This window comes from Geotrypetes seraphini, chromosome 2 (assembly GCF_902459505.1).
Source record: "Geotrypetes seraphini chromosome 2, aGeoSer1.1, whole genome shotgun sequence".
Taxonomy (NCBI): Eukaryota; Metazoa; Chordata; class Amphibia; order Gymnophiona; family Dermophiidae; genus Geotrypetes; species Geotrypetes seraphini.
In genome coordinates this window covers 235,236,773-235,263,444 of record NC_047085.1, presented here as the reverse complement: position 1 = coordinate 235,263,444, position 26,672 = coordinate 235,236,773, and the positions used below count along the sequence as shown (strand labels likewise).

Below are 26,672 nucleotides of genomic sequence, written 5' to 3'. Positions count from 1 at the left end.
TGCACAGGGTAAATTGAACAAACTTTGAATGCAATACTTAGGCGACAAGTTTAAGTGGAGTGATAAAGTCAACAGTATTCTTGACAACAGGATGAGGTCTGGAGAAAAAGTTTCAGTGGATACTAATTCCATATTAACCTTCATCAACATCCTATGTTTGCATCTGGGTGAAAGATTTCCTGAAAATGAAGTTGAGGAATGGTCTGCTTTTGACTGTACAGCAATATCACAATGCGACTTTGACTTCGGAAATGGACATATCAGATCTCTTTGTTTAAAGTATAAACAATTTCTTCCGGAGGAAAGTGTTATTATTCAGCAATACAATGACTTTAAATTCCTTGTTGCAGAAAAACTCAAAAGCAATCTGATAAACAACTTTCCAGATATGACGAAATTTGCATTTCAGAATAATCAGTTTGCAGATTTAGCAAAATTGATGGACATTGGTGCCACATTCTTAGCATCTAGTTCAGATTGTGAGCGTGGTTTTAGTCTAATGAACAATTTGAAGACTAAACAAAGGAATCTTTTACATTTAGAGCATTTGGAAATGTTAAGAGTCACCTTCAAGATGGAGGCTCAACAGATTTTGACAGAATTTATTCGGACTGGATAAATATGAAAGATCGCAGAGAAAAACTTTGAAAACTAAATTGCTGTTATTTTCTAAATTTTAAGTATAAAGTACAATGATACCTTATTTATAGGTAGCGCTCAATGAAACATTTCAATGAAACATAATTTATGTTTATTGTAACTAACATAAAGTGTAACTAAAATTACATTGTGTTTTCATTAATTCAGACTAAACTCAAAGACCTGCCCATAAACGCCCATAACTGAACTCCGGGCCCTCTGGCAATCATTTTTATAGCGCACACAAATTTAGTTTTTCTTTAAAATGCGCACAGATTAAATTTTTTGCGCACACAGCCTATGAAAAATTAGAGAGCCCTAATAATAAATAGCCTTAGTATGTTCACTAAGCTTTATCGTACAGACCTCACTGGATGAAAAAGAAATTGTCCAGGTAATACAGAGCTCTCTAGCAGTGCTGCAACTTGTTCTGGAAGTCTCAGTCTCATAGATATTTTATTGCTTCCTAGAGTCTTCATCTTTGATTTGTTTGTAGCTTTTATGGCAGTTTTAAAGGCTTCTAGTAATTAGCAAATCTATATTTTATTGCTCATAAATTCTAAAACATTGATTATAACTTAAGTAAAACAAGTGGCATAAAATGGAATGCCTCAAAGAACCAGAGGCTTCCTATACAGCAGTGACAGATCTGCTGGGGTTAGATCCTCATAACTACACTACCATGAAACTTTAGTTTATATAATATAAAATTACACTTAGATGAAAAATAGTAGGGGAGCTCGTTAAATTGATATTGAGATTAATTCATCATGAGCTTGATCTGAACCTACCTGAACTACTGGACTGATTTAGTAGGAAGACAAGCCAAGTTTCAATTGTCAGCCATTAGGTCTCATGGCACATCGGCTTGCAAGCGCCCTGTTCCAAAGTGCAGCTGCTAAAGCAAGGTAGTGTGAATCTACTGATAACTAGTGACTGCATTTTGAAGGAACAAAAGGGATCAATAGGTCTGAAGACTCTAGTAGAACATGATATAAATGTGAGGTCAGGAAACAGGAGCCAATATTGAAAAGGGCTCCTAACTTGTTAAACCCTGCTGAGCTGGTTGGCCACCGATATTTAATGGGAGTTAATTGGATAGTGCTGCTGCATATCATTGCGAACTGGACATTTCCTAACCAGTTAAATTAGGGTTGGAGCTTGAGCAGAGCCAGGACTTGGCTGGTTAGTGAGGATATACAGCAGTGTTTCTTAAACTGTGTGCCACGGCATAATGGTGTGCCCCGAAGAGATTCCGGGTGTGCCACGAGAGATTCCAGAATTTTACTATATTTTTAAAAATTCCCTTCATAAGTATACACTAGAATAGATAACAAATACGAGCATCGCATGCATAAGGGTCTGTCAATGTTATGAGTGTCTGTGTGCGTAAGGATACAACCGCCCAGACAAGCATCATTCTTTGACATGATTGGTCCTTGAAAACTAGTGGCAAGCAATTTTAATTTTATTTTAATTTTTTTATGCAGCAGTTATCCTAACTTGAGCAAAAAAGCAATCATTGTAACCCAGGAATTCTTTCACCTACTTCTAATGTAATATTTACTTGTTTTAAACATTTAATCTATGTTCATAGCAGAATGATAGCATTATCCATCAATGTGATCCATCAGTGTTGCCTTTCTCTAAACTTCTGTAGTTCCACCTTATCTCCTCCTGTATCTTATAAGTCTGTCTAAGAACTTTGTCAATGTAAATTTAACTAAATGTTATTTTTGTTACCCTATTTTAATATATTTGTAACTCACTTTGAAATAATATTATAAGCATTATCAGCCAATTTTAAGGGAAAAATAGATTTTGGGGTTGCCTATATTCATTGGCTTTGAGCAATCCCAGGATGGGCCTAAAAATATTGTATTATAAATATTTTGTGATCAAGCACATACAAATTAATGGGAAAAACTTCAATTAGTAAAGTTTCTCTAACTTTAGGTTTTTCTGGACAGCCCTAAAGATATGGGATCCAATCTGAACACAGTACTCTAAGTGGGCCTCACATTTTATATAGAGGCATCAACACCTCCTTTTTTATGCTGGTTATTCCCCTCTCTATGCGGCCCAGCATCCTTCTGATAATGGCCCCTGCCTTGTATTTCATCACTCTGAGATCTTAGGACACCATTATCCTGAGCTGTGCTTACCAATTTCTCTCATCCTATCTACTTTGGATTTATGTACCCCAAGTGCATCACTCTGCACTTCTTTACATTAAATTTTTGGAGATCTCTTCTCATGGTTTCTACTCCCTCGTGGATATCCACACTATTGATTATCTATGAGCAATCCTCAAAAACGGCAAGCTTTTCCTTCTAACCTTTCAGCAATGTCTTTCACAAATATATTAAACAGAATCAGCCCCAGTACCAACCCCTGAGGCATTCTATTGCTCGCCTCCCTTTCCATTTATCACCACCCTCTGTCACCTGTTGGTCAACTAGTTTCAGTCCGGGTTTGGAATGGGATTTAGATCTCAGTTCTCAGTAACATGGTGCACTAACCATTTGACTATTAAGCTAATTGGAGCAACTAAAGAATTTGGTATATGTTTTCTGTAAAATGACACGGCACATTGACACATTATACAACTCACTGGTTAGTCTTGAGCATTATTTCTTTATGGGTTAAGAACATAAGAAATGCCGCTGCTAGGTCAGACCAGTGATCCATCCTGCCCAGCAGTCTGCTCACGCGGCAGCCCTCAGGTCAAAGACCAGTGCTCTAAATGAGTCCAACCTCACCTGCGTACGTTCCAGTTTAGCAGGAACTTGTCCAACTTTGTCTTGAAACCCTGGAGGGTGTTTTCCCCTATAACAGACTCCGGAAGAACGTTCCAGCTTTCCACCACTCTCTGGGTGACGAAAAGTTTCCTTACGTTTGTATGGAATCTATCCCCTTTCAACTTTAGAGAGTGCCCTCTCGTTCTCCCTACCTTGGAGAGGGTGAACAGTCTGTCTTTCTCTACTAAGTCTACTCCCTTCAGTATTTTGAACGTTTCGATCAAGTCCCATCTCAGTCTCCTCTTTTCAAGGGAGAAGAGGCCCAGTTTCTCCAATCTTTCACTGTACGGAAACTCCTCCAGCCCCTTAACCATTTTAGTCGCTCTTCTCTGGACCCTTTCCAGTAGTACCTTGTCCTTCTTCATGTACGGCGACCAGTGCTGGACTCTTTTTTTTGTTTAGTTTCAAAAAGCCACTGACTTCTCTCAGCTTTTGCTTTGGAACTGTCCCCAATGGCAGCACAGAGAGAAACATCCAGAATAATTACCCATATGTCCAAGTTCAATGATTGCACAATCAAAGCAAAAGAAGATTCAAAATATTTTCTGACTATTCTTAATTTTCTCCACAATATAAAAGCATCTTTTTCAATTTTATTAGCCTACAAGTCCATTGTTAACAGACTGCCCACCTAAATTTCCAAAATCTGAGTTGAGATATCAAACTTATATAGATCTGAGTCAATCTGAAAAGATTGATTAATCCAGAAACTAGTGGGGCTTCCAAGTAATACAAATTTAATTTTCTCTCTATTCAACTTAAGTCTATGCGAAGATAACCAATTATCAATAAGATCTAAACAAGTTTTTATCTCATTTATTACTAATTCCTTGTCTTGAGGTATAGGAAACATAATTATGATGTCATCTGCATAAATAAATGAATCAACCCACCAACTGATCTAACTGTGTTCCCAAAGATTGCATCAATACATTGAACAGAATGGGGAAGAGCTGAGACCCCTATGGAACCCTTCAGCTAGTTTGCCATGCTTCTTATAGAACTCTGTTCATCTTCAACTTGTAGGATCTTCAAAATACAAAAACCTGAAACCATCTTAGCATGTTGTTATTCTGAAATCACTAAGGGATCCTTTTACTAAGGCGCGCTAAATGCTAACGAGTGGCAACGCATCCATAGGATATAATGGACGCGTTAGCATTTAACGTACGCTAAGACGCACTAGCGCGCCTTAGTAAAAGGACCTCTAAGCTTGTTAAAAAGAATATCATGCTTTGCAAATTCAAATGTACTGGATAGATCAAACTGCATTATCTTCGCTTTCTGCCCCTTACTTAATGAGGATTTTCCTTGAGATATAATAGAGCTAAGCACTGTTTCCATACTAAGATCTTTCCGAAATCCCAATTGGGAAGGATAGAGAATGTGAAATTTATCCAGATATGACTACATTTTTGGCAACCCAAACTGCCATGATTTTTATAAACAGAGGAACTGACAAAACTGGTCTGTAATCTGTCACTTGATGGATCTCACCCTTTTAAACATTAAGTACAGGAGTTAAATTATACTGCTATCAGATTATTATGAACCTCAGTGGTTGCTTATCGTGAGTTTATTTTAAACACTTGTTTGCCTTTTGTTGGTGGTTGATGTATTGCTTTTTATTGTTATGGAGAGTATCTCTTTTCACCACTTTGAATGATTTTATGACCAGGAAAACAGTATAGAATAATAAACAAACAAGAAGAAAGTTTGACTTAGTGGATCACCAGTCTCCTTTCAAACTGTGACCATTTCAGTAAAGCAGCTTTTAAAATCTGCCCAAGTGAACCTATCATCTGTTGTTAGGAATAAGTAGGTATGGGCACAGTATAAGGTCCATTAGCTAGGCACAATACTAATGAAATTACTGGTAATTAAGCTGCGTATGTCCGTCTGCTAGTGGATATGAATGACTCTGAAGTAGAACCTAAGCCAAAAGAGAAACTAACCATCGATACCAGAAAAGGAGCATATTATAGAACTAGGGATAGGAATTTAGATCACATTCTCAATAACACGGTACATTGACAATTTGACTATTAAGCAAATTGAAGTAACTAAAGAACATGACATCCCTTTTCTGTAAAATTATATGGTACATTGGCACTTTGCACAACTTACTGGTTTGTCTTGAGCATTATTTCTTTATGGATTTCCTTCTCAATTCTTCTCTTTTTTTTATAGTTTCAAAAAGCCACTGACTTCTCCCCAGCTTTTCGCTTTGGAACTGTCCCCAATGGCAGCACAGAGAGAAATATCCGGAATAACTACCCAGATATGTCCAACTACATGGTCAAGTTCAACCAGCGATCAGTGCAGGATGCTCTCCATTCTCTGAAGACTGGGTAAGACCTTATCATATTCTTTGTAGGCACCGCCAAAAGAAAGACTTTTGTTGGGGGGGGGAGGGAGCTAATTATTATAAGAGCATTCCATTTAAAAGTGATTTCATAATTTAAAGAAATGTATTTTACTATGTACTCTGCAAATTGTATCTTTAAGTTCATATATAGCAATTAAGAGTGGGAATTATCAAGGTGGGCGACTATTTGTTCGGGTTATTTTACCACAAGTGGGTTTATTTTAGCACAGAATCTCATTGCATAAAATGGGACCCTGAACTAAAATAACCCAACTTAAGAGTAGCTCATGTTGATAATATCCACTCATAAAGTCTTCACAATTTACCCAAATCCCAAAGAGCAACTATCCCCCTCTTATACAAAACTGCGATAGCAGTTTCTAGCGCAGAGAGCCGCACTGAATGGCCCGCGCTGCTCCTGACGCTCATAGGAACTCTATGAGCATCGGGAGCAGTGTGAGCCATTCAGTGCGGCTCCCCGCAATATCGCAGTTTCGTAAAAGGAGGCCTATGTTGTCAACTATCATAAATGACTATAAAAAGGGTTTTCTACCTTACAGCCCTCTCATAGTTGCAGAAAAAGGAATTTCTAAAATCACACAACTTATCTATGTGGAAGGGCATAATCGAAAGGGACGTCTAAGTCCGTTTACGTCCATCTTGCAAGTCGTCCAAAGTTAAAAAGAGCCTAAGACATATTTTCGAAAGAGATGTCCAACTTTTTTTTACATTAGAAAATCGTCTAATTATTTGTCTTGTCGATCTGATCGTCCAAGCCGCTAAATCGTCCATCTTTATACCCCATTTCCGTCCAAGTCCAAAACGCCTAGAACAAGCCCTGTTGGACGTGGGAGGAGTCTGCAAAGTGATGGATTGAACACCCAGACATGCCACCTAAATAGTGGGGTACCTTACAGGGCACTGCTGTGAACTTCACATAAAAGGTGCCATGGCTTCTCCTCACTACAGCTCCCTTATAGGTGATGGTGAGCCCCTCAACCCACCTCCAGAATCCCCTAGACCCACTTATCTACCACCCCAATAGCCCTTATGGCTTCAGGAGCCACTTATATGCCAGTCAAAAAGGGTTTTGGGGGTGTATAGGGCAGTGCACATGTTTAAGTATCAATGCAGTGATTACAGGGGCTTATGGGCATGGGTCCTCTTCTCTATGGGTCCCTAACCTACCCCCAAGATGACTTAAGCTGCCTCTGGGCTGGACGACTAGGCTTTCCTATGCCAGGTGGCCAGGTGATGATGGTCTGGAGGCTGAAATTTAAAGTTGTGAATAAAATTTTTATGGGGTGGGGGGGTTGGTGATCACTGGGGTAGTGTGTTGGGGTCTGTGTTATGTGTTTGCAGTGCTTATCTAGTGATTTTAGGTGGGTTTTTGTGACTTAGACCATGTTTTACATGGTCTAAGTCACAACGTCCAAGTTCCGTCTAGGCTCTGTTGTTAAACTTTCGGTTATACGTGCTGTATGACTAAGTCTAAGCTGGCCCATGTCCCGCCCTCGACACACCTCCCAAAATGCCCCGTTTAGCTTTGGACGTTGAGCGGCACTATGAAGGCCTAGGTTGTTTAGAAATACGTCCAAAGCCCGGTTTTATTATCGGCACTTGGACGTTTTTGAGAAATGTTCGTCCAAGTGCCGACTTAGGACGGTTTTTGGACGTTTTTCTCTTTCGATTATGAGCCCCATACTGTATAAGTACAATAATGTGCATAATTATATGTGTACCACGTGCAGGCATTGCTGGGAGTATAGTAGTGATGCAGTGATACACTTCCTAAAATACTCATATGGAGGGGAATTTTTTTAAAAAAAAAGTCTGTCCAGAAAACAAAAGTCCATCTAACAGGCATAATAAAACAGGAAAAAATAAACCCCCCTCTAGATTTCCTGTTTGATTATAGCTATGAGACGGATGTTTTTACACTGAAAAAGTCCAAAATGAATAGCCATTTTCCAAAGTGAAATGTCCCAAGTTTTGAATGCTTGAAAGCTAGGGAAATGATTTTTTGGCATCATTATCAAAAATATGGCTACACAGACTTTTTTGTAGAACAGAAGATTAGCATGGTGGTTAGTTCAGTGGGTTGTAAATCAGCAGACACAGGTTCAGCCCCCCTCCCGTAACTCTTTATATAAATGTGATCCCTCCAGGACTTGAAAAATACCTATGGTACCTGAATGTACACCACTTAAATAGCCTTCAGGCTTGCAGGTGTCTTATATTTGTAGGTACATTGGGTATTTTTCTGTTTCTAGAAGGCTCAGAATTAGAAACTCCCCCCCCCAAAAAAAAAAAGTTGAAGTGGACTTGAACCTATGTTCCCTGGATCATAGTCTACTGCAGTGTTTCTTAACTTGGTCCTGGAGTCAGGTTTTTAGGATATCCACAATGAATATGCATGAAAGAAATTTGCATATAATGAAGGCAGTGTATATAAATCAAGTTAATGCATATACATCATGGATATCCTGATTGCAAAGAGGGGGTACTCCAGGACCAAGTTGAGAAACACAGGTCTGTTGTATTAACTACTAGGTTACTCCTCTAATTTGCTTTCTAGAGCTGTACGATTCCAGAAAAAAGTTTTCGATTTGATTTGATTTTGCCAATTTAATTAATTTTTTGATTCAATATGATTCAATTAGTTTTTTATTACATAGCTTTAAAATGAGATGGCAGGTTTATTTTGCAGCCTCTTTACCCACCCCTCCTCCCTTTGCCCTCTCCAACTCCACACCAGTGGTGTCATGTGTAAACTAAACAAACACTGTTTATGTTCTAGCTTGCGCTTGCTGTCTGATACTAGCTCTGGCAGGATATGCATTTCAAATCTAACATACTTATACTATAATCACAAAATAGAAAATAAAATTATTTTGCTACCTTTTGTTCTCTGGTCATTTTATTATTCAAATCATGTTGGTCCCAGGCTCTGGTTTCTATCTTGGGAAAGCCTAAGTGCAGGCCTGAATTGGTGAGTCTGGGTTTGAATCTGGGTTTTTAAAACAAATCAATTAGAATCAATTCACTTGAACTGAATCGATGAATCAATTTGAACCAGGAATTGGGCAGCTCTTCTGCTTACTGCTTTTTTCAAAATGGCTATAATTCCTGCAGCTGACATAGATCCTAGCTTTTTTTTTTCCAGTTTCACTTTCAAAGGAGAGGGATGGCGACAACGACCACTGGGGGATTCATGATGGGTCATGCCTTAATCCTTCCAGTGGTCAGCTGCTCAGTTAGAGCAACCTTTTGTAACTCGGACGTGATCGCAGCAGTTCTAGATAAAACCATCCTTTATAGACATTGACGTTCCTTCCCATTTAAAAATTGCTATTGGATGTCCTTCTTTTAAACCTTCCCTAGTCCCGCCCATAACATACCACAACAAGCTCCCTTGTAGGTTTCATCTGACGTAAGTCCTCACATCCAAATTTAGGCATGGAATTTGGTGCTCAGCACTATTTTATAAAGAACACTCATTCCCAGAGCACCCTTTATAGGATAGTGCAGAGTGATAATTTTTTCAGTGCCCATATTTCAAATTCATATATTAAAACTGGTGCATACTTTTAGAGAATTGTGCTTTTCATGTTATGTGCGTAACTTTTAATTACTGCCAATTAGCCTCAATTATGAATGTTATTTGTCAATTATTGGCACGGATCAAGCCAATTAACTTGAGCATGCAAATACACTGTGTGCATCGATTTACACGCACAGTTTAAAGGTGCCATGTACAGAATTTGGGGGTTTGTGCCTAACTCTGGGCATGAGCGTTTTCTTCTGCCAAAGGCTGGTATAAATGCTTGTGCCTAAACGATGGCAGTTGGAGCATGTAAATGCAGGTATTCTTTAACATCACACCTAATTTCTAAGAATGCCCCTGACCCGCCCATGACTGTACCATGGCTACGCCCCCTTGGATATTGTGTGACATGAAATTTAGGGGAGCATGTTATAGAATAGGATATAGCGCAGATCCACATGTAATTTCTAATTACTGCCAATGAAGTATTTGTTAACGCCAATAATTGTTAATTGGCTAATTAGCTTATGCACAAATTTTGGATCTGTGCCCATAACTAGGCATACAGAACCTGGTGCATAACCCCTCATTTAGGTCACCTAAAGTTAGGTGTTAATTGTATACTTAAATTAACAAAATATTAGCATTTACCTGTTTACAGTGTACACTTATGTACATAAATGACACGGACCTGGGAGACCGAGCTTCATTTGGGAAAGTGGGCTGTGTGATTATGGAGGGGTTGTTATTTGGGTTATGAGACATCAACTTTTGGTTCAAGTTTCCCTTAGGAATGTCTGACCAATGGGTAGCAGGGGAGGGGTAGGCAGGAGCAGTAACTACAGAGACAGTGACTTAGCAACTTTGAGTCTTTATTTTATTTTTTTATTTTTTTTTTGGGGGGGGGGGTCCTGCAGCTTATTGGCTGGCTAAGCTTCCTTAGGAATATCTTAGCAATGGGCTACAATTTTCATTGTTTCTATCACTTTCCATGCTTCCTCCAGCTTGCATTAACTTCAGTTGTGTTCTCCCTTTTAGATTCCATATGTCTTCCCTATCCTGCTTTTTCCCTCAGAACGCCTTACTTTCAGTGTAGGTATTCTTCTTTTGCTAGTCAATATGCGGCAGAGGAGACAGGACCAATAGGTTATGAGACATCAACCTTCAGTCCTGGTTTTCTCTGCAGCCTACTGGCTGGCTAAGCTTCCTTAGGAATGTCTGACCAATGTGCTGCTGTTATTTTTGTATCAGTTTTCATGACTTCCCCAGCTTGCATTGACTTCCGCTGTGTTCTTCCTTCAGCCTCTCTTTCCCTTTCAACCCCTCAGCTATACTACAAGTTTTCTTCCTAAGCCAACCAATAAGCTGTAGAGACAGGACCAAAAGGTATTGATTTTCCCTGTAGCCTATTGGCTGACTAAGATTCCAATGGGCTATGAGGGGAGGCGGGAGCAGTATCTATAGAAAAAGTGCCTTAGCAACCTGTTTAGCGACCTTCAGTTATGTTTTTCCATACAGCCTATTGGCTGACCAATGTGCTGCTATTATCTTTCTATCAGTTTTCATGACTCTCCCAGCTTGCATTAACTTCAGCTGTTCTCCCTTATACATTCCATATCTCTTGCCTCAGCATCTCTTTACCTCAGAAACCACAGCAGGTTTTCTTCCTTAGCCAGTCAGTAAGCTTCAGAGGAGACAGGACCAAAAGGTATTGATATATCATCCTTCAGTTCTGGTTTTCAATGTAGCCTATTGGCTGACTAAGCTTCCTTAAGAGTGTGTGACCTATGGGCTGCAGGGGGAAGCAGGAGCAGTACCTATAGAGACAATGCCTTAACAACCTGCCTAGCAACCTTCAGTTGTGTTTTTCCATGCAGCCTGGTTTCCTTGAGAATATATGATCAATGGGTTGCAGAGGGAAGTGGGAGCAGTAGCTACACAGGTGTAGTGCCTTAGAGACTTGCTTAGCAACCTCCAGTCTTGCTTTTTTCTAGCTAAACTTCCTTATTTGACCAACGGACTGCAGGGTTTGGCAGGAACATCTGAAAAATCCCCTGTTTGAAGCCCAAATGAGTTTTGCTGAACTCCAAACCTAGCTAAAATACTTTCTCGCACCAAAAACTGTAGATTGACCCAATTTCATCAAAATCCTTAAAGCCATTTTCAAGATCACAGTCAGAGCTTGCTCACTTTATACTTTACTAGTCTTATAGCCCGTTACAGTAACGGGTGCTAGAATATATGTGTGTCTGTCTTTATTTATTTTTCTCTCTCCTTAGCCGCTTTCTGTATTTATGTCTGTCTTTCTTTCTTTTTTTTTTTTCCTTGGCTGTCCACCACCACCCCTTGCCTGCTCCCCCTGTTCATTCTCCCTTCCTTTTACCTCCCCTGTGTCCTCCACCACCCCATCACTGCTCACCTTATCCAGCAGCAGCCCTTCTCCCTTTGTTTTACCTCCCCCTGTCCATCATCACCTCCTTCCTGCTCCCCATGTCCAGCAGTAGGCCTGCCTTCATTTTTCTGCCCCCCCTGTCTATCAGCATCTCTTCCCCTGTCCATCAATCCCTTTTTCCTGCTCCCCCTGCCCAGCAGTACGCCTCCCTTCCTTTTTCTGCCCCTCCATTTCCGTGTGCTGCAGCATTTCCCTCCCATCCCACTTCCCTGTGCAGCATTTTCCTCCTTACCTCCATGCCCTACCATTCTCTCCCCCTCTGCTCCCTTTCCTCCTTCAACTTCATCAGGCAGCAGCAGCAGCATTTATAATTAATTGCTGTTGCCAGCTTCAGATCTTCCTCTCTGGCGGGTCCTGTCTTCATGAAAACATGAAGTAGGCAGGACCCGCCAGAGAGGAAGGCCTGAAGCCGGCAAAAGCAGCAAATTTTAAACGCTGCTGCTGCCCGAAGAAGCCAGGCCTTAACCACAAAGCTGGAGGGGGGGAGGGTTTTAAAAGGTACAGCGGCGGCGGTGGTGGTGTGGGGGTTTGAAAATCCATCCTTTAAAAACTTGCCTATTTTATTTTTAAATGCCGTCCGGACTCGGCCGCTGCAGTCTGCAGCCGCCGACAGCTGCCCCAGCCGACATCCATCTTGGGGGGGAGGGAGAGGGAGAGCTTCACGCGCATGCGCACTCCTACCTGCGGTACCATACAGCTCACAGAAAACGGGCGCACGCAGGTGGGAGTGCGCATGCGCAGCTTAGGGTTTTATTATATTAGATACAAGGGATCTTCAAAAAGTTTCCACACTTTTATTTTTCATAAACTCTATTTATTAAATATCTCAAAAGCAAATGACATCACTTTTCCACATAATCATCCTGTTTTGCGATAATATTTTTCCCAGCATCCTACCAACTTCTTAATGCCGTCATAAAAGAATGCTTTTGGTTGAGCATGCTTATATGAAAGTGTGCAAACTTTTTGAAGAACCCTCATAGAATAGGATAGTACATTAGTCTATAATTACATGCTAAAATTGCGTAACATGTATTTGTAAGACGGACATTCACAAGGGAAGGGCATGATCAGGGCAGAGGCAAGGCTAACATTTACACCCTTAACTTATAAATAACGAGTGTAAATGTCACATGTAGGCAATGACATTTGTGCCAGCCAAAGACTTGTAAATGTTAGTGATTACCGTATTTTCACGCAGATAACGCGCACCCGTGTAAAACGCGCACACGGGTATAGCGCGCAGAAACCACAATTTTATGTACAAAAACTTTTGTATACCGCGCTCACGGGTATACCGCGCATGCAGCCCGACTGTCCTTTCGCCCGCCCCGACTCTCCTCTGGCCACCCCGACTCTCCTTTCGCCCTCCCCGACTCTCCGTGCGCTGTCCCGACTATCCGTTCACCCTCCCTGACTTTCCGTGCACTGCCCCGCCTCTCCGTGCGCTGTCCCGACTCTCCGTTCACCCTCCCTGACTTTCCGTGCACTGCCCCGCCTCTCCGTGCGCTGTCCCGACTCTCCGTTCACCCGCCCTGACTTTCCGTGCACTGCCCCGACTCCCATGTGCCTCAGGCCGCGCCCTCAGGTGGGACCTAAGGCTCCAGGGCCTATTCTGATTGGCCCACGCGCCTTAGGCCCCACCAGTAGGCGGAGCTTTGGGACGGATGGGCCAATCCGGCCTCATTCCGTCGTTGGCTGCCTGCCGGACAGGCGGGTTTGGCTCCCGTCTGTCCGGCCAACTACCAAAGGTACGGGGAAGGGGGGTGGGGGTGTCGTGGGGGTCGGCTAGGGGGGTCGCGGGTCGGCTGGGGGGGCGGTCAGAGGTTCTTGGGAGGGGGCGGTCGTTGGAGGGAGGGGGGTTTGCGTCGAGGGCAGGAGGGCCTGGGATCCCTCCTACCCGATATTGTCGGGGAGTTGGGGAGTCGGCCGGGCAAGAGGGCTTGGGCTCCCTCTTGCTCCGATCGTGGATGCGGGTGGGAGCGCGTGCGAGCGGTCGTTCGGGGTGGGGGTGCGAGCGGTCCTGCTGGGGGGGTGAATCGGGCGTCGGGCGGGGTGGGAACTATGTAAAAAAATTTTTGTATACCGCGCTCACGCGTATAACGCGCGAGGGGTATGTGCGGTAGGTAAAAACGCGTATAACGCGCGCGTTATATGCGTGAAAATACGGTAAATGATGGCCCATTGGTGCCGACTTTCACTAGTATTCTATAACAGTAATTATGCATGTAAATGTTATATTAGAATAAATTACAGAACAACAAAAAAGAAAAAAAAACAGGTAGTGTTTCTCATTCCACTTCTTCAAAATTGAGTAAAATCACTAACTATCATATAAAAAGCGCTTTCTCTTCACACCAAAGTGGCTTTTAAGAGTAATTACACAAAACCTTTCTTCTATATCCCATGCACTAGGGAGTTTTTCTAAAACTGAGAAAACTAAAATTCACTAAGAGGAACATCAGAAATCTAATTCAGGAAAATGGATCATGGGGTCTCTTATAGCACACAGCTATTTCAGAACCCTCTTCACCAATCCTGATCTTTTTTTATCATTTGTTCCTCCCCCAAGCTCCCTATCTATCTGAATTCTTTTTGTATGACAGTTGGAATGATTTTACTCAATTTTGAAGAAGTGGAATGAGAGCACTACCTGTTTTGTTGTTGTTATTCTGTACTTTATAGGGTAGGTGTGAAGTATTTAGATGTTTTTGAAATCTCCTAACTTACTGTAATATATTAGAATAAACTTGCTTAATGTAGCACTTAAATTATGGCCCACAGTTACAGAATTGCACCCATAATATTTATACATGCATTCTCAGTGCCAGCATTTACATGTATACAAGCCTGGAAAATATGCATAAGGTTGTATATAAAAATTATACACCTAACATATATGTATAAAGTTATGCAGTGACTGTAATGCTAAATATAAACCTCATCTTCTTGAGTGGAATTTTTTTTCACCTGTAAAAGACATGGTTGGACGCAGGTATGTGTCCATGTCCTTCATAACAGCCCGAAGATAATCTATCCCACAGGAAAATGAGGCAAGGCACCAGGGTGATAAAAAATATAAGCACCGGGAAGTGTCAAATCCAGAATTATATTCTCCTAAAAAAGACTAATCCTAGACTAATGAGATCTTTATTTAAACCTATCCAAGGGAAAGACTAAGGATCTCAAGTGCCCGCGGTCAATTACCGTTAGAACAAGTCTTAGTTATTGACCTGCTTGCAGGCTATCATTGATCCGAGTGTTTCCCCCTTTTTTTGTGTTTTTGCGTATAAAATTTTTAAATTTTTTTTAAATAATTTAAGTGCCTTGCATCATTTTCCTGTGGGATAGATTATCTTTGGGCTGTTATGAAGGACATGGACACATACCACGAAGCAGCCTGCGTCCAACCATATCTTTCGCAGGTGGAAAAAAATTCCACTCAAGAAGATGAGGTTTATATTTAGCATTACAGTCACTTGTCACCGGATGATGGATAAGTTCGGTCACTGCCTTTATCAAAACTTGATGATGGCGAACCGCGTCCTTAACTACAATTTTATGTTTACTTCTTATCTCAAGCACTGCCTGAAGGTACTGCAGTCTTTCCTTCCTGACATCCCCTCTCGCCGTCAGCAGGCATTCAGTGGCCTTTTGGAGACGTTGCCCAGTATCCCTCTCTACATGCTGCAGGCCACGTATGACGCCTTCGAGCTGTCATCCCGGGTCACAGCCTTTGCGGTGGCGATGTGTCGCTTGGCTTGGCTGCATCTGGTAGACATGGACCCCAATTTGCAGGATCGCTTGGTGAATCTCCCCTGTGTGGGGAACAAGCTCTTCGATGACTTGATCGAAGCGGCCACGAAACGTCTCTCGGAACACGAGAGATCCTTCGTCTCTCTGATGCGCCATAAGGCGAAAGCCCCTCCTGCTCGGCAGTATAAGCTTCCTCCGCAGAAGTCCATTCCTCCTCTATCTCATCCGCCGTCTTGGCACCCTCAGCAGCAGCATCTGGCCAAGTCTTAGCCGCCTGTGGCGGCGAAGCCGACGCCATCTTTTTGACAATTATGGGCCACACATCAGGGGTCGTCTTTATCTTTTTTACCATCAGTGGGAGATGCTGACAGCCGACGCTTGGGTCCTCTCCATAATTCGAGAGGGGTACTCTCTTCGCTTTCAGCATGTGTCTCCGGCCCAGTCATTCCGGGAGTTTCCTTCTGACACGGTGCATCTTACCCTCCTGCTTCAGGAGGCCCAGGCTCTTCTGTGCCTTTGGGCGGTCAAGGAGGTTCCAGAGCATCAGCGGGACTCGCGGTTTTACGCCCGTTTTTTTCTGGTCCCCAAGAAAACCGGGGACTTTCGTCCCATTCTCAACCTTCAGGCTCTAAACAAATGCCTGGTCAAGGAGAAGTTTCACATGCTCACTCTTCCAACATTGTATCCCCTCATGGACGAGGGGGATTGGCTTTGCTCCCTGGATCTGAGAAAGGCCTATACGCACATCCCGATTCATCTGACCTCTCGCCCATTCTTGAGATTTCGAGTGGGGAATCTCCATTTGCAGTGCCATGTTCTCCCCTTCGGCCTTGCGTCTTCCCAGATGGTGTTCACAAAGTATCTGGTGGTGGTTGCCGTGGCCCTGCGGACGCAGGGGCTCCAGGTTTTCCCGTACCTGGATGACTGGCTGATCAAGGTTTCGTCTCGTTCGGAGGTTATTCTATTTCTGCAAAGTCTGGGCTTTGAGATAAACTTTCCGAAGTTCCAGTTGTGTCTGTCCCAGTCTCTCCAGTTCATCGGAGCGGTGTTGGATATGCTGCGTCTATGTTTGTTCCTGCCTCGTCCTCGTCAGGATTCCATCATCCGCCTTTGTCGGCAGGTCTCCCTCCTTTCGACCATCTCGGCCAAAGGCATGATGATACTGCTGGGGCACATGGCCTCCACCGTGCATGTGACACCTTTTGTCAGACTTCACCTTCGTGTTCCTCACTGGACCCTGGCCTCGCAGTGGCGTCATGATCATGATCCAGTCTCTGCCAGGATCGCAGTGACTCCCTCCTTGAAGCGATCTCTCTGCTGGTGGATGCACTGTTCCAATCTTTCCAGAGGTTTTTTGTTTCATGCTCCTCCGGCGCAGAAGGTCTTGATGACTGGCTCATCCGCTTACACGTGGGGAGCTCACCTAGATGGCCTCCGGATGCAGGGGCCTTGGTCCAGCGGGGAGAGGCGCTGTAACATCAACCTATTGGAGCTTCAAGCCATTTTCAACGCTCTCAAAGTCCGTCTGGCTTCGCAGCCAGACGGACAACCAGGTGGCCATGTATTATGTCAACAAACATGGGGGTACATGGTCCCTGTCCCTTTGCCAGGAAGCTCTCAAGATTTGGGAATGGGCAATCCACCACAACATCTTTCTCACAGCGGTCTACATTCAGGGCGAACAGAACTGCCTGGCCGACAGACTCAGTCGCCTGCTGCAACCTCATGATTGTTCTCTCAGTTTGCGGATTCTGCATCAGGTGTTCGATCGGTGGGGGACCCCACAGGTCGATCTGTTTGCTTCCCCCCTAAACCTCGATACTGTTCCAGGATCTATTCCCCACACCGCCTCATGGTGGATGCATTCCTCCTGGACTGGGCAGGCCTGTTTCTCTATGCATTCCTGCCTTTTCCTCTGATTCTGAAGACTCTAGTCACGCTCAAATCTGTGCACACCACCATGATTCTCATAGCTCCTCGGTGGCCCAGGCAGCCCTGGTTCTCCCTGCTTCTTCAACTCAGTGCCAGGGAGCCTCTCCTTCTTCCGTTTTTGTCGTCTCTGCTTTCTCAGAGTTGGGGTTCTCTTCTGCATTCCAACCTGCAGTCCCTGCATTTGACAGCTTGGTTTCTCAGCATCTGACCACCTCTGTCCAGTTCTCTCAATCTGTTCGGGATGTTCCCTAGGCGTCTAGGAAGCGGTCCACTCGACAGTGTTATTCTCAGAAGTGGACCTGGTTTTCCTCTTGGTGTTCGTCGCTGAGGCTAGAGCCACGGTCTGCCTCCTTGCCTTCTGTGCTTAATTATCTGTTGCACTTGTCCCGGTCTGGTCTCAAATCCACCTCTATTTGAGTCCACCTGAGTGCCATTGCGGCTTTTCATCGGCCGCTTGAGGGGAAACCACTTTCAGTTCATCCGGTGGTTTTCCGGTTTATGAAGGGCCTTTTCAACGTTCATCCTCCCCTCAAACCTCCTCTTGTGATTTGGGATCTCAATGTTGTCCTTGCTCAGTTGATGAAGCCTCCTTTTGAACCTATCGATCGGGCTCATCTGAAGTATCTCACTTGGAAAGTGGTCTTTCTTGTTGCGCTCACGTCTGCCCACAAGGTCAATGAGCTGCAGGCTTTGGTTGTGGATCTGCCTTTCACCGTCTTTCATCATGATAAGGTGGTTCTACACACCCATCCTAAGACATTGCCTAAGGTGGTTTCGGAATTTCATCTCAACCAATCCATTGTTCTTTCTGTGTTTTTTCCTAAGTCCCATTCGCATCCTGGAGAGGTGGCTCTTCACACTCTTGACTGTAAGAGGGTGTTGGCTTTTTATCTGCAACGCACTCAGACTCATCGGACTGCTCCTCAGATCTTCATATCTTTCGATCTGAATCAGTTGGGGCGTCCTGTATCCAAGCGAACCTTGTCCAACTAGTTGGCTGCTTGTATTTCTTTCTGTTACGCTCAGGCTGGTTTCCCGCTGCAGGGTCGGGTCACGGGGCATAAAGTCAGAGCGATGGTGGCGTCTGTTGCTGTCCTCAGGTCCACGCCTATTGAGGAGATCTGCAAGGCTGCCACATGGTCCTCGGTTCATACCTTCACCTCGCACTACTGTCTGGATACTTTCTCCAGGCGTGACGGCCAGTTTGGCCAGTCTGTGTTGAGTAATATATTCTCCTAACTTGCCAACTTTCCCTCCTCCCTTTTTGGTTAGCTTGGACATCACCCACATATGGAGAATAAGCTGCCTGCTTGTCCTGGGATAAAGCACAGTTACTTACCGTAACAGGCAGATATTCTCACAACCCACCCACCTCCCCGGGGTTGGCTTCTTTGCTTGCTATCTGAACTGAGATCACGAGGAGGAGACGCGCCCCCTAGCTCAAGCGGGAAGGCAACCGCGCATGCGCAATACTCTCACAAGCTTGAAGATCTTCAAGCAAGTTTGCTTGCGAGAGTGTCCGATTGGGGCTTCATGGATGATGTCACCCACATGTGGAGAATATCTGCCTGCTGTCCCTGGATAACACCTGTTACGGTAAGTAACTGTGCTTTATAGTAAATACAGAGTTCTAGCCTGGTGTCCAAATTTCAGGCCTTGATGACCTGATGGTGCTGGAGCAGATTTCCACTGGGCTATAAACGGGCCTGTGAGGATGGGTAAAGTAAGCTGGCCAAATAAATAAACCACATGGGTATTTACATTGCACAGGTCCTGCCAATGTGCCTTTTTATGACAAGGTGAATTTTCATTCTACTTAGAAATGTTATTCAGCACTTCCATTTATCTGCAACATTACCCAGGCCAGAACTAAAGCATCTGATTTATTATGCCCTCGTCTTTGTTCCACTGTATGGCTTTCTAGATAATCTAATTTAGATATTCCTCAGCCGTGACGCACTGATAAAGAACATTTATTTACATACAATAAAGGGACAAAGATTTCAAAAAGAGCATTGGCAAGTGTGTATATTATCAGATAAAAATCTAAAGGAATTTTTTTCCTCATCTTGCTGGCATTAGTTATACTTACTGCTCTTTTAAAAAAAAAAAAAATCATGCTAATGCTTTTCTAAAAGAAACATACAATTAATCTCACTCTGCCAAGGATACTTAGCATTGCAAAGAGCTTTGATATTAGAGCTGTTTCTGGAATCATAATATATTCATTAGCATAGAAGTCTGGACTGCAGAGGTGCTACTGAATTATTTTCTGAAAGGACAAGTTCCTCTATTTGTATACCAGAGGTGAGCTATCAAAGCAATGCAAAGTCTGCTTCACAAGCTCTCTCCTGGAGGAGAGAAGAGGGGAGCAGTATAGGACAGAGACATCCAAATACCTGAAAAGAATACTTAACATACTGTAGATGTGTCAGCATCTGAGTGGAATAGATCAGGGATGCTCAGTCTAGTCTTCAGGACGCAGCCAGTCAGGTTTTCAGGATATTCACAATGAATATGCATGAGATAAATTGGCATGCACTGCCTACATTGTATGCAAATCTACCTCATGCATATTCATTTTGGATATCCTGAAAACCTGACTGGCTTGGTGTGAACTAAGGATTGGCTTAATAACCCCTGTTCAAAATCAAATTATGAGGCAAAAAAGGGGCATACTGAAGAGCAACATGCAGGAGTGGTATGCACATGAAAGAAAGGGTTTATGGATTCCATATACTGCCTTTCTGTGATATTATCAAGGTGGTTTATATGTTATATACAGATAATTTTTTTCTCCCCAGTGGGATCAAAATCTAAGCTCTTGTATAAGAAGTAATGGAGGATTACATGACTTGCCCATGATCACACAGCGCCCCAGAAGGAACTGAAGCCAGTTTCCCAGCTTCTCAACCCAATGCCCTAACTACTAGGCCATTCCTCCACCCCAAACTCCAACTTAGCGAGTTGAAGACAAAATTAATGTTTGAAGTCAAGATAGCATTGGATAAGCACAGAGGACCCTCGGTGTCCAAAAGGTCAGGGTAAAATAAGAGATCAAGTAGGGGTTTCTAGTTTGCAATAGACAGAATGAGCCGTTGCTGCCCCGGGTTCAGTCTTTCTGTGTTATGCTCATATTCCATTGTTAAAGGTAACGTATCATTCTGTGAAACAGTGATACCAATATACTGTACTGGTGTACCAAGAGAATGGATGGGGCCTGATTGTGGAGAGGACAAAATATATATTTTTTCTTATCACAGGGTTCAGTCTTTCTACTTAGGCAATTACAGACTCTGTATTGAATTTCTGTTTGTTGCTGCTGCTACCACTACACCAGGGATCTCAAAGTCCCTCCTCGAGGGCCGCAATCCAGTCGGGTTTTCAGGATTTCCCCAATGAATATGCATGAGATCTATTAGCATACAATGAAAGCAGTGCATGCAAATAGATCTCATGCATATTCATTGGGGAAATCCTGAAAACCCAACTGGATTGCGGCCCTCGAGGAGGGACTTTGAGATCCTTGCACTACACAAACCTGACATCGGAGGAGGAAGAGGTCCCACTTAGTGCCAGCATTGTGATTGCCCATACTGTCAGTGTTTGCCTACTTACTGTATATTTAAGGTGTGAAAGCAAAATAAGGGAAGGAAAGATGCTTTGAGAAAGGGAGGCTATAAAGAAGCCACTTGCTAAACTGTTGAATTTCTTTATTTTGTTTTCCTTTATTTTATATGGTTACCTGGTTAAATTTTTCTGGGTTGAAATGTACTTGGAAGGAGGACCCTGGGAGGGAGGGAGGGGGGTTATTTATTTTGGGGAGTGGGTTGTGTTGGGTTATTCATAGGTATAGATTTTCTTATATAAAATACTGAGCTTACTTGTTTTGATTGTTATTTACTATTGTTGAGCTCAATAAATATAATTGAATATATAAAGATGCGTTAAGCTGGAATGACCTCAGTGCATGATGGGTATCTTACCTGTGTCCTGTATTATAGAGTTTGTGGAGCAAAATTAATGATTAATGCTTACAGTGGCAATTTGGGGTTTTGGGGTTTTTTTTTTTCAATGACCTTACCTTCTTTTTCTTACCCTGAAGTGGCACTGTAGAGGGTCACACACAGCAAGGGAAGGTCTTATGCTTTGCTGATAGTGACTTCCTGAATAAGTGGACATGAACAGGCATGAAAAGGGTATCTCTTGGGATTTTTAAAATCATTTTTTATGCCTCTTCTTAGAGTGTTTTTTGATGAATCTCTGAAATAAGGCCCACTTTGTTATTGCAACATTTGTTCATTTTAGCTGTGACATAGTGCATTTTTACACTGATGGAGACAATGTGAGGAAATCTAGCTGAAAAAGGTATCATTTCTAAAGCTCTTTTAGGTGTATACAGTGCTGTTCTGATACAGATTAGAGGTAAGAAAAATTATAGCCTGGTCAGGAGACACCAAGAAGACCCAACCAGTATAGCAAAAAGGTTTAATGGTAAAATGAAACCTCATGTGGCCATGTTTTGGTAATGGCCTGCATCAGGGGGAAACATATCAAGCTGAAATTTTTAAATCTGAGTATCATAGCTCCCCTCAGTAGTCTTTCCTCATATAAGAGGAGTTCCATATGAGGAAAGACTAAAATGCACTGATCTAAGAGGGAAGTGAAAGAAGAATGGATGAACATTTTGATAGCATTAAATTTAAAGGACCATCCATGCCATCATTAAATCAATCGTTCACAGAGACCAACAAACCCAACTCCACAGCACACCTCCACTCACACAAAACACCAGCACCCCCACAATCTTCATCTTAATAAACAAAATACAATCAAACCCTTATTTTTTTTATCAAAATACGAGTGAAAAGAAACTCGAAAATCAACAAAGGACTGCCAACAAAATTACAAAAGGGTTTCAAAACATAATCTACGTTATACAAACATAATTCCATGCCTAACCATCCATGAAAACAATAAGCAACATATTGAAGACAGATAAATAAATTCAAAAATACACTGAAGATAAAAATGTATCTAGTATGATCATATTTCCTGGCATTGTGTATCAGTCGGATGGCAGTATTTTGGATGATTTGAAGTCTATGTAATTCTTTATTCCTGATGCCTGTGAACAAGGAATTACAGTAGTCTGTTGAATTACTAATGAGTGAATTAAGATATTGAGAGCAGGGGAAAAAAAAAATCAATAAGTACATTCATTATCATATAGCTCTACTTTCCCACATACATCACTTTGCACCTGCTCATATTAAATATCATCTGCCATTTGGTTGCCCAGTCTCCCAAGGTCCTCTTTCAATTTAACAACTTAATAACTGTCATCAGAAATTGAATTATCTCACTAATAATTCCCATATTTCTTCACATAATGTGCTATTAAACTGGTTAAGGGGCTGGAGGGGGGCTGGAGGAGTTGCTGTATAGTGAGAAAATAGAGAAACTGGGCCTCTTCTCCCTTGAAAAGAGGAGACTGAGAGGGGACATGATTGAAATATTCAAGATAATGAAGGAAATAGACTTAGTAGATAAAGACAGGTTGTTCACTCTCTCCAAGGTAGAGAGAATGAGAGAGCACTCTCTAAAGTTAAAAGAGGATAGATTCCGTACAAACGTAAGGAAGTTCTTCGCCACCCAGAGAGTGGTAGAAAACTGGAACGCTCTTCCAGAGTCTGTCGTAGGGGAAAACACCCTCCAGGAATTCAAGACAAAGCTAGTCAAGTTCCTGCTGAACCAGAACGTACGCAGGTAAGGCTAGTCTCAGTTAGGGCACTCAGTAGCAATTCTTATGTTCTTATGTTCTCTGGAATTCGTTGCGGGAGATTGTGGTGAAATCAGTTAGCTTAGTGGGGTTTAAAAAAGATTTGGATAAATTCCTAAAAGGGAAGTCCATAAGCCATTTTTGAGATGGCTTGGGGAAATCCACTGCTTATTTTTAGGATAAGCAGCATAAAATCTGTTTTATTACTTGGGATCTAGCTAGGTATTTGGGACCTGGGCTGGCCACTGTTGGAAACTGGATATTGGGCTTGATGGACCTTCAGTCTATCCCAGTATGGCAATTCTTTTCTAAAGATCATTTATAAATATTGTAAAAAGCACCAAAGATCCCAGGGTAACCCAAATATCTACCCTTCTCCATTGAGAATATTAATAATTTAGTTCTTAATCCACAATAGGACATTACCTCCTATCCCCAGACTTTCTAATTTCTTCAGGAGTTGTTCATGACAACTTTATCAAATGCCTTCCCTGCCCCTATCCAGCTATTCCTTCATGCCAGCTGGCTGGAAAAAATTCTGGGGAGAAGAGATGAAGAACAGAATAGGGAACACACATCTACAAAAAAAATAATTCATAGATGAATGACAGAGGATACAGGAAAACATTTTTCCCTTATTATACCATGGGCAATGCAAATAAATTCCTCTGCTTTGCTTTCTGATTCTGAAAGAGTATAAGATCTTATAAGGAATTTTTAACATCTGCCAAAAGCTCTTGAACAGTTTCTCCATTCACGCCACAGCATCAAGGGCAGTACAGAACCAATACATGCAGGTAGAGAAGAGAAGGGCATCAAATACGACCCCAGAGTTATAAGCCAATATTACCAAAAGAATGAGAGTGCCAATCAAGGTGGCAGAAAAAAAGAGAGAAAGGGAACAGTGACTTGTGTACCACCTTGTTATCACTTTGGCATTTCAAAGCTGATGGCACTGGAGGATTAAGTGATTTGCCCAGGGTCACAAGGAGCAGCACCAGGATTTGAATTCACAACCTCTGGGTACAGAGTCAGCAGCTCAACCAGTGAGCCACAATGAGTTTGAGAGGAAAGATAAGATGTTCTGTCTTGGCTATATTAAATTCCAAGTGATGGTGTCAGACTTAAGAAGCTGAAATTTGTTACTGAATTCTTGGTGGAATCTCAAGTGTAGAGAGGAAAATCTGGGAATCATCACCATAACAGTGGTACTGAAAGCTGTGGGAGCAGATCCACACTTCAAGGAAACAAGCTAGAGGGAAAGATAGCTCGACAGACTTTCTGTGTATCTGTTCTCATTCTTCGATATCTGTTCATATAGCTCATTTCTTATGCTATTCATGCTCAAGTATATCTGTTCCTTATTCATGAAAAAAAAAAAAACTTGAAACATGATTCAAAGATATAGAGTTGCCACTTAATCTTCTCTGGAGGAAGACTAATTGATCAATTGGATTGACTGATTTGCCTTTTGCAGTATAAATCTGCTGTATGTAGAAAGTGCAAACTCTGTGAACTAAGCCCTTGGAGAATTGGGACTTCACAACTCATCACAGGTTGATAAAAAAAATCCATGAACATTATGAGAAAAAATATATGCCAAATAACAATCCCCAGTTCACTATAAGACAAAGAAAATCACTGTATAACCTTTTAATGTATTTTTTTTGTTGTTAATGAATTTGTCTCCAGACATCAATAGAAAACCAAGGCATCTACAATACAACTCCATCTACATATATAAAGAATAAAAACCAAAGAAAAGTGATAAAAGGACAGAGCAACACTCCAAGAAGAGAGTACAATAAATATTCATGTTAAAACCAGCCACTTATGTGCAAAAATCTAAAAACACGGCTTTTTAAAAAAATCCGTACCAGGGGGTCAAAAAGACTCAGACTAATATACAAACCACTTGAAACAAAGACAATGTGAATGGTCAGCTGCTATTTATGATATATTACCTCAGACTGTGGGCTCCTTTTACAAAGGTGCGCTAGCGTTTTTAGCGCATGCACCGGATTAGCATGCGCTATAGTGCGCGCTACCCGAAAAACTGCCGCCTGCTCGCGCACGGGGCATTTTAGCGCACACTATTCCGCGCATTAAGGCCCCAACGCACCTTTGTAAAAGGAGCCCGTATGTATAATTTGTTACCAATTTGATAACTTCCCCCTCTTTTACTTACGCGCAGCGCAGGTTTTAGCGCCAGCAGCAGCAGTAACTACTCTGGCGTTCATAGAATTCCTATGAGCGTCGGAGCAGTTGCAGCCACTGCCGGCGTAAACCCGCGCTACGCGTTAGTAAAAGGGGGGTTTATGTAGCATTCTATATGTCTTCATAACATATTTGACTCTATACAAAATTCTATGTAACCATATATTACCTGTATCCTGCCTAGAACTCAATTTAATGATAATAAGGCAGGATATAAGATTGAAAACAAAAACACAGGTTTCTGTACCACAACTTAAAAGTTATGTTAGTGTTGAGAGGAAAGGTCTCAGATACCCTGCTTCATTCAATGAATGAACATTGGATTAACAAATGCAGGGTGGGTTATCATTCATTGACCAAAACCTCTCACTCATTCATTTAAAGCTCGTGTGCATATATCATGCTCAATAAAAATCAGCAAAAAAGTGCACTTATCTTAAAATGTCTTCTAAAGTGCTTCGGTGCCTTTGTGCAAAATAGATTGTAAAATAAAGTATTCACCCGACGGGGCCTGTTTCGACAATCGGTAATGGCTTCCTCGGGGGGGGGGGAGGGGGTCAGGAAAACTGTCTTTCTGGAAGTTTTCTACCTGACATTTTCTGCAAGGACCTAGGGAAAAATCCCTGTTTTGTGAGGAGCCGGTTTGCCTGTTGCCAGTGGAAGCTGCAGGGCTTGGAGGTTTGTGCAGCCTCCATGACTCAATCATTCCAGATAAAATATATCAGAATCACAACTAGCTGAGGTTAAACACCACATATGTGAAGAAAAAAAAAAGGCAAGACAGAAGGGAAAGAAAAAAGGAATAAAAAGCTGAGATAAACATCCACAACAAACTAAAAAGCATTAAAAAAATTCACTCTCATCAAGAACATCAGTAATCATAGATGGTGATAAAGGATACATCCCCCCTGTATCAGTTGCCTCTAGGAATGATTTCCAGATAAGCATTGCATTTGAATAAAAATCCCTTACTGTGTTTCTCCAGTGAAAATATATTCCATGCTTTTTTTTGTAACCATTATAGAAACTGCAGGGGGGGGGGGGTGTGAGAGGAGGAGGAAGATGGAAAGAAGGTAAATCATGGAAAGTTCTGGCATGGAAAGATCCTTGTAAGTCCTGACATTAAACCAGTTGAAATGGGATAAGGAAAAACCAGAAGCTCACAGAAACTTTTCTCT

The 26,672-nt window shown here is 42.2% G+C and overlaps 1 protein-coding gene across 5 annotated transcripts in view; it reads left to right on the top strand.

Moving 5' to 3' along the window:
• Nucleotides 1-26,672, top strand: part of GRIN2B (glutamate ionotropic receptor NMDA type subunit 2B) — a 958,742-nt gene that overhangs the window by 906,417 nt on the left and 25,653 nt on the right. For all 5 annotated transcript variants that reach the window (XM_033935222.1, XM_033935224.1, XM_033935223.1 and 2 more), the window contains one exon: nucleotides 5,631-5,791. In XM_033935222.1, coding sequence (XP_033791113.1) covers nucleotides 5,631-5,791 — 161 coding nt within the window. The remainder of the gene's footprint in view (nucleotides 1-5,630; nucleotides 5,792-26,672) is intronic.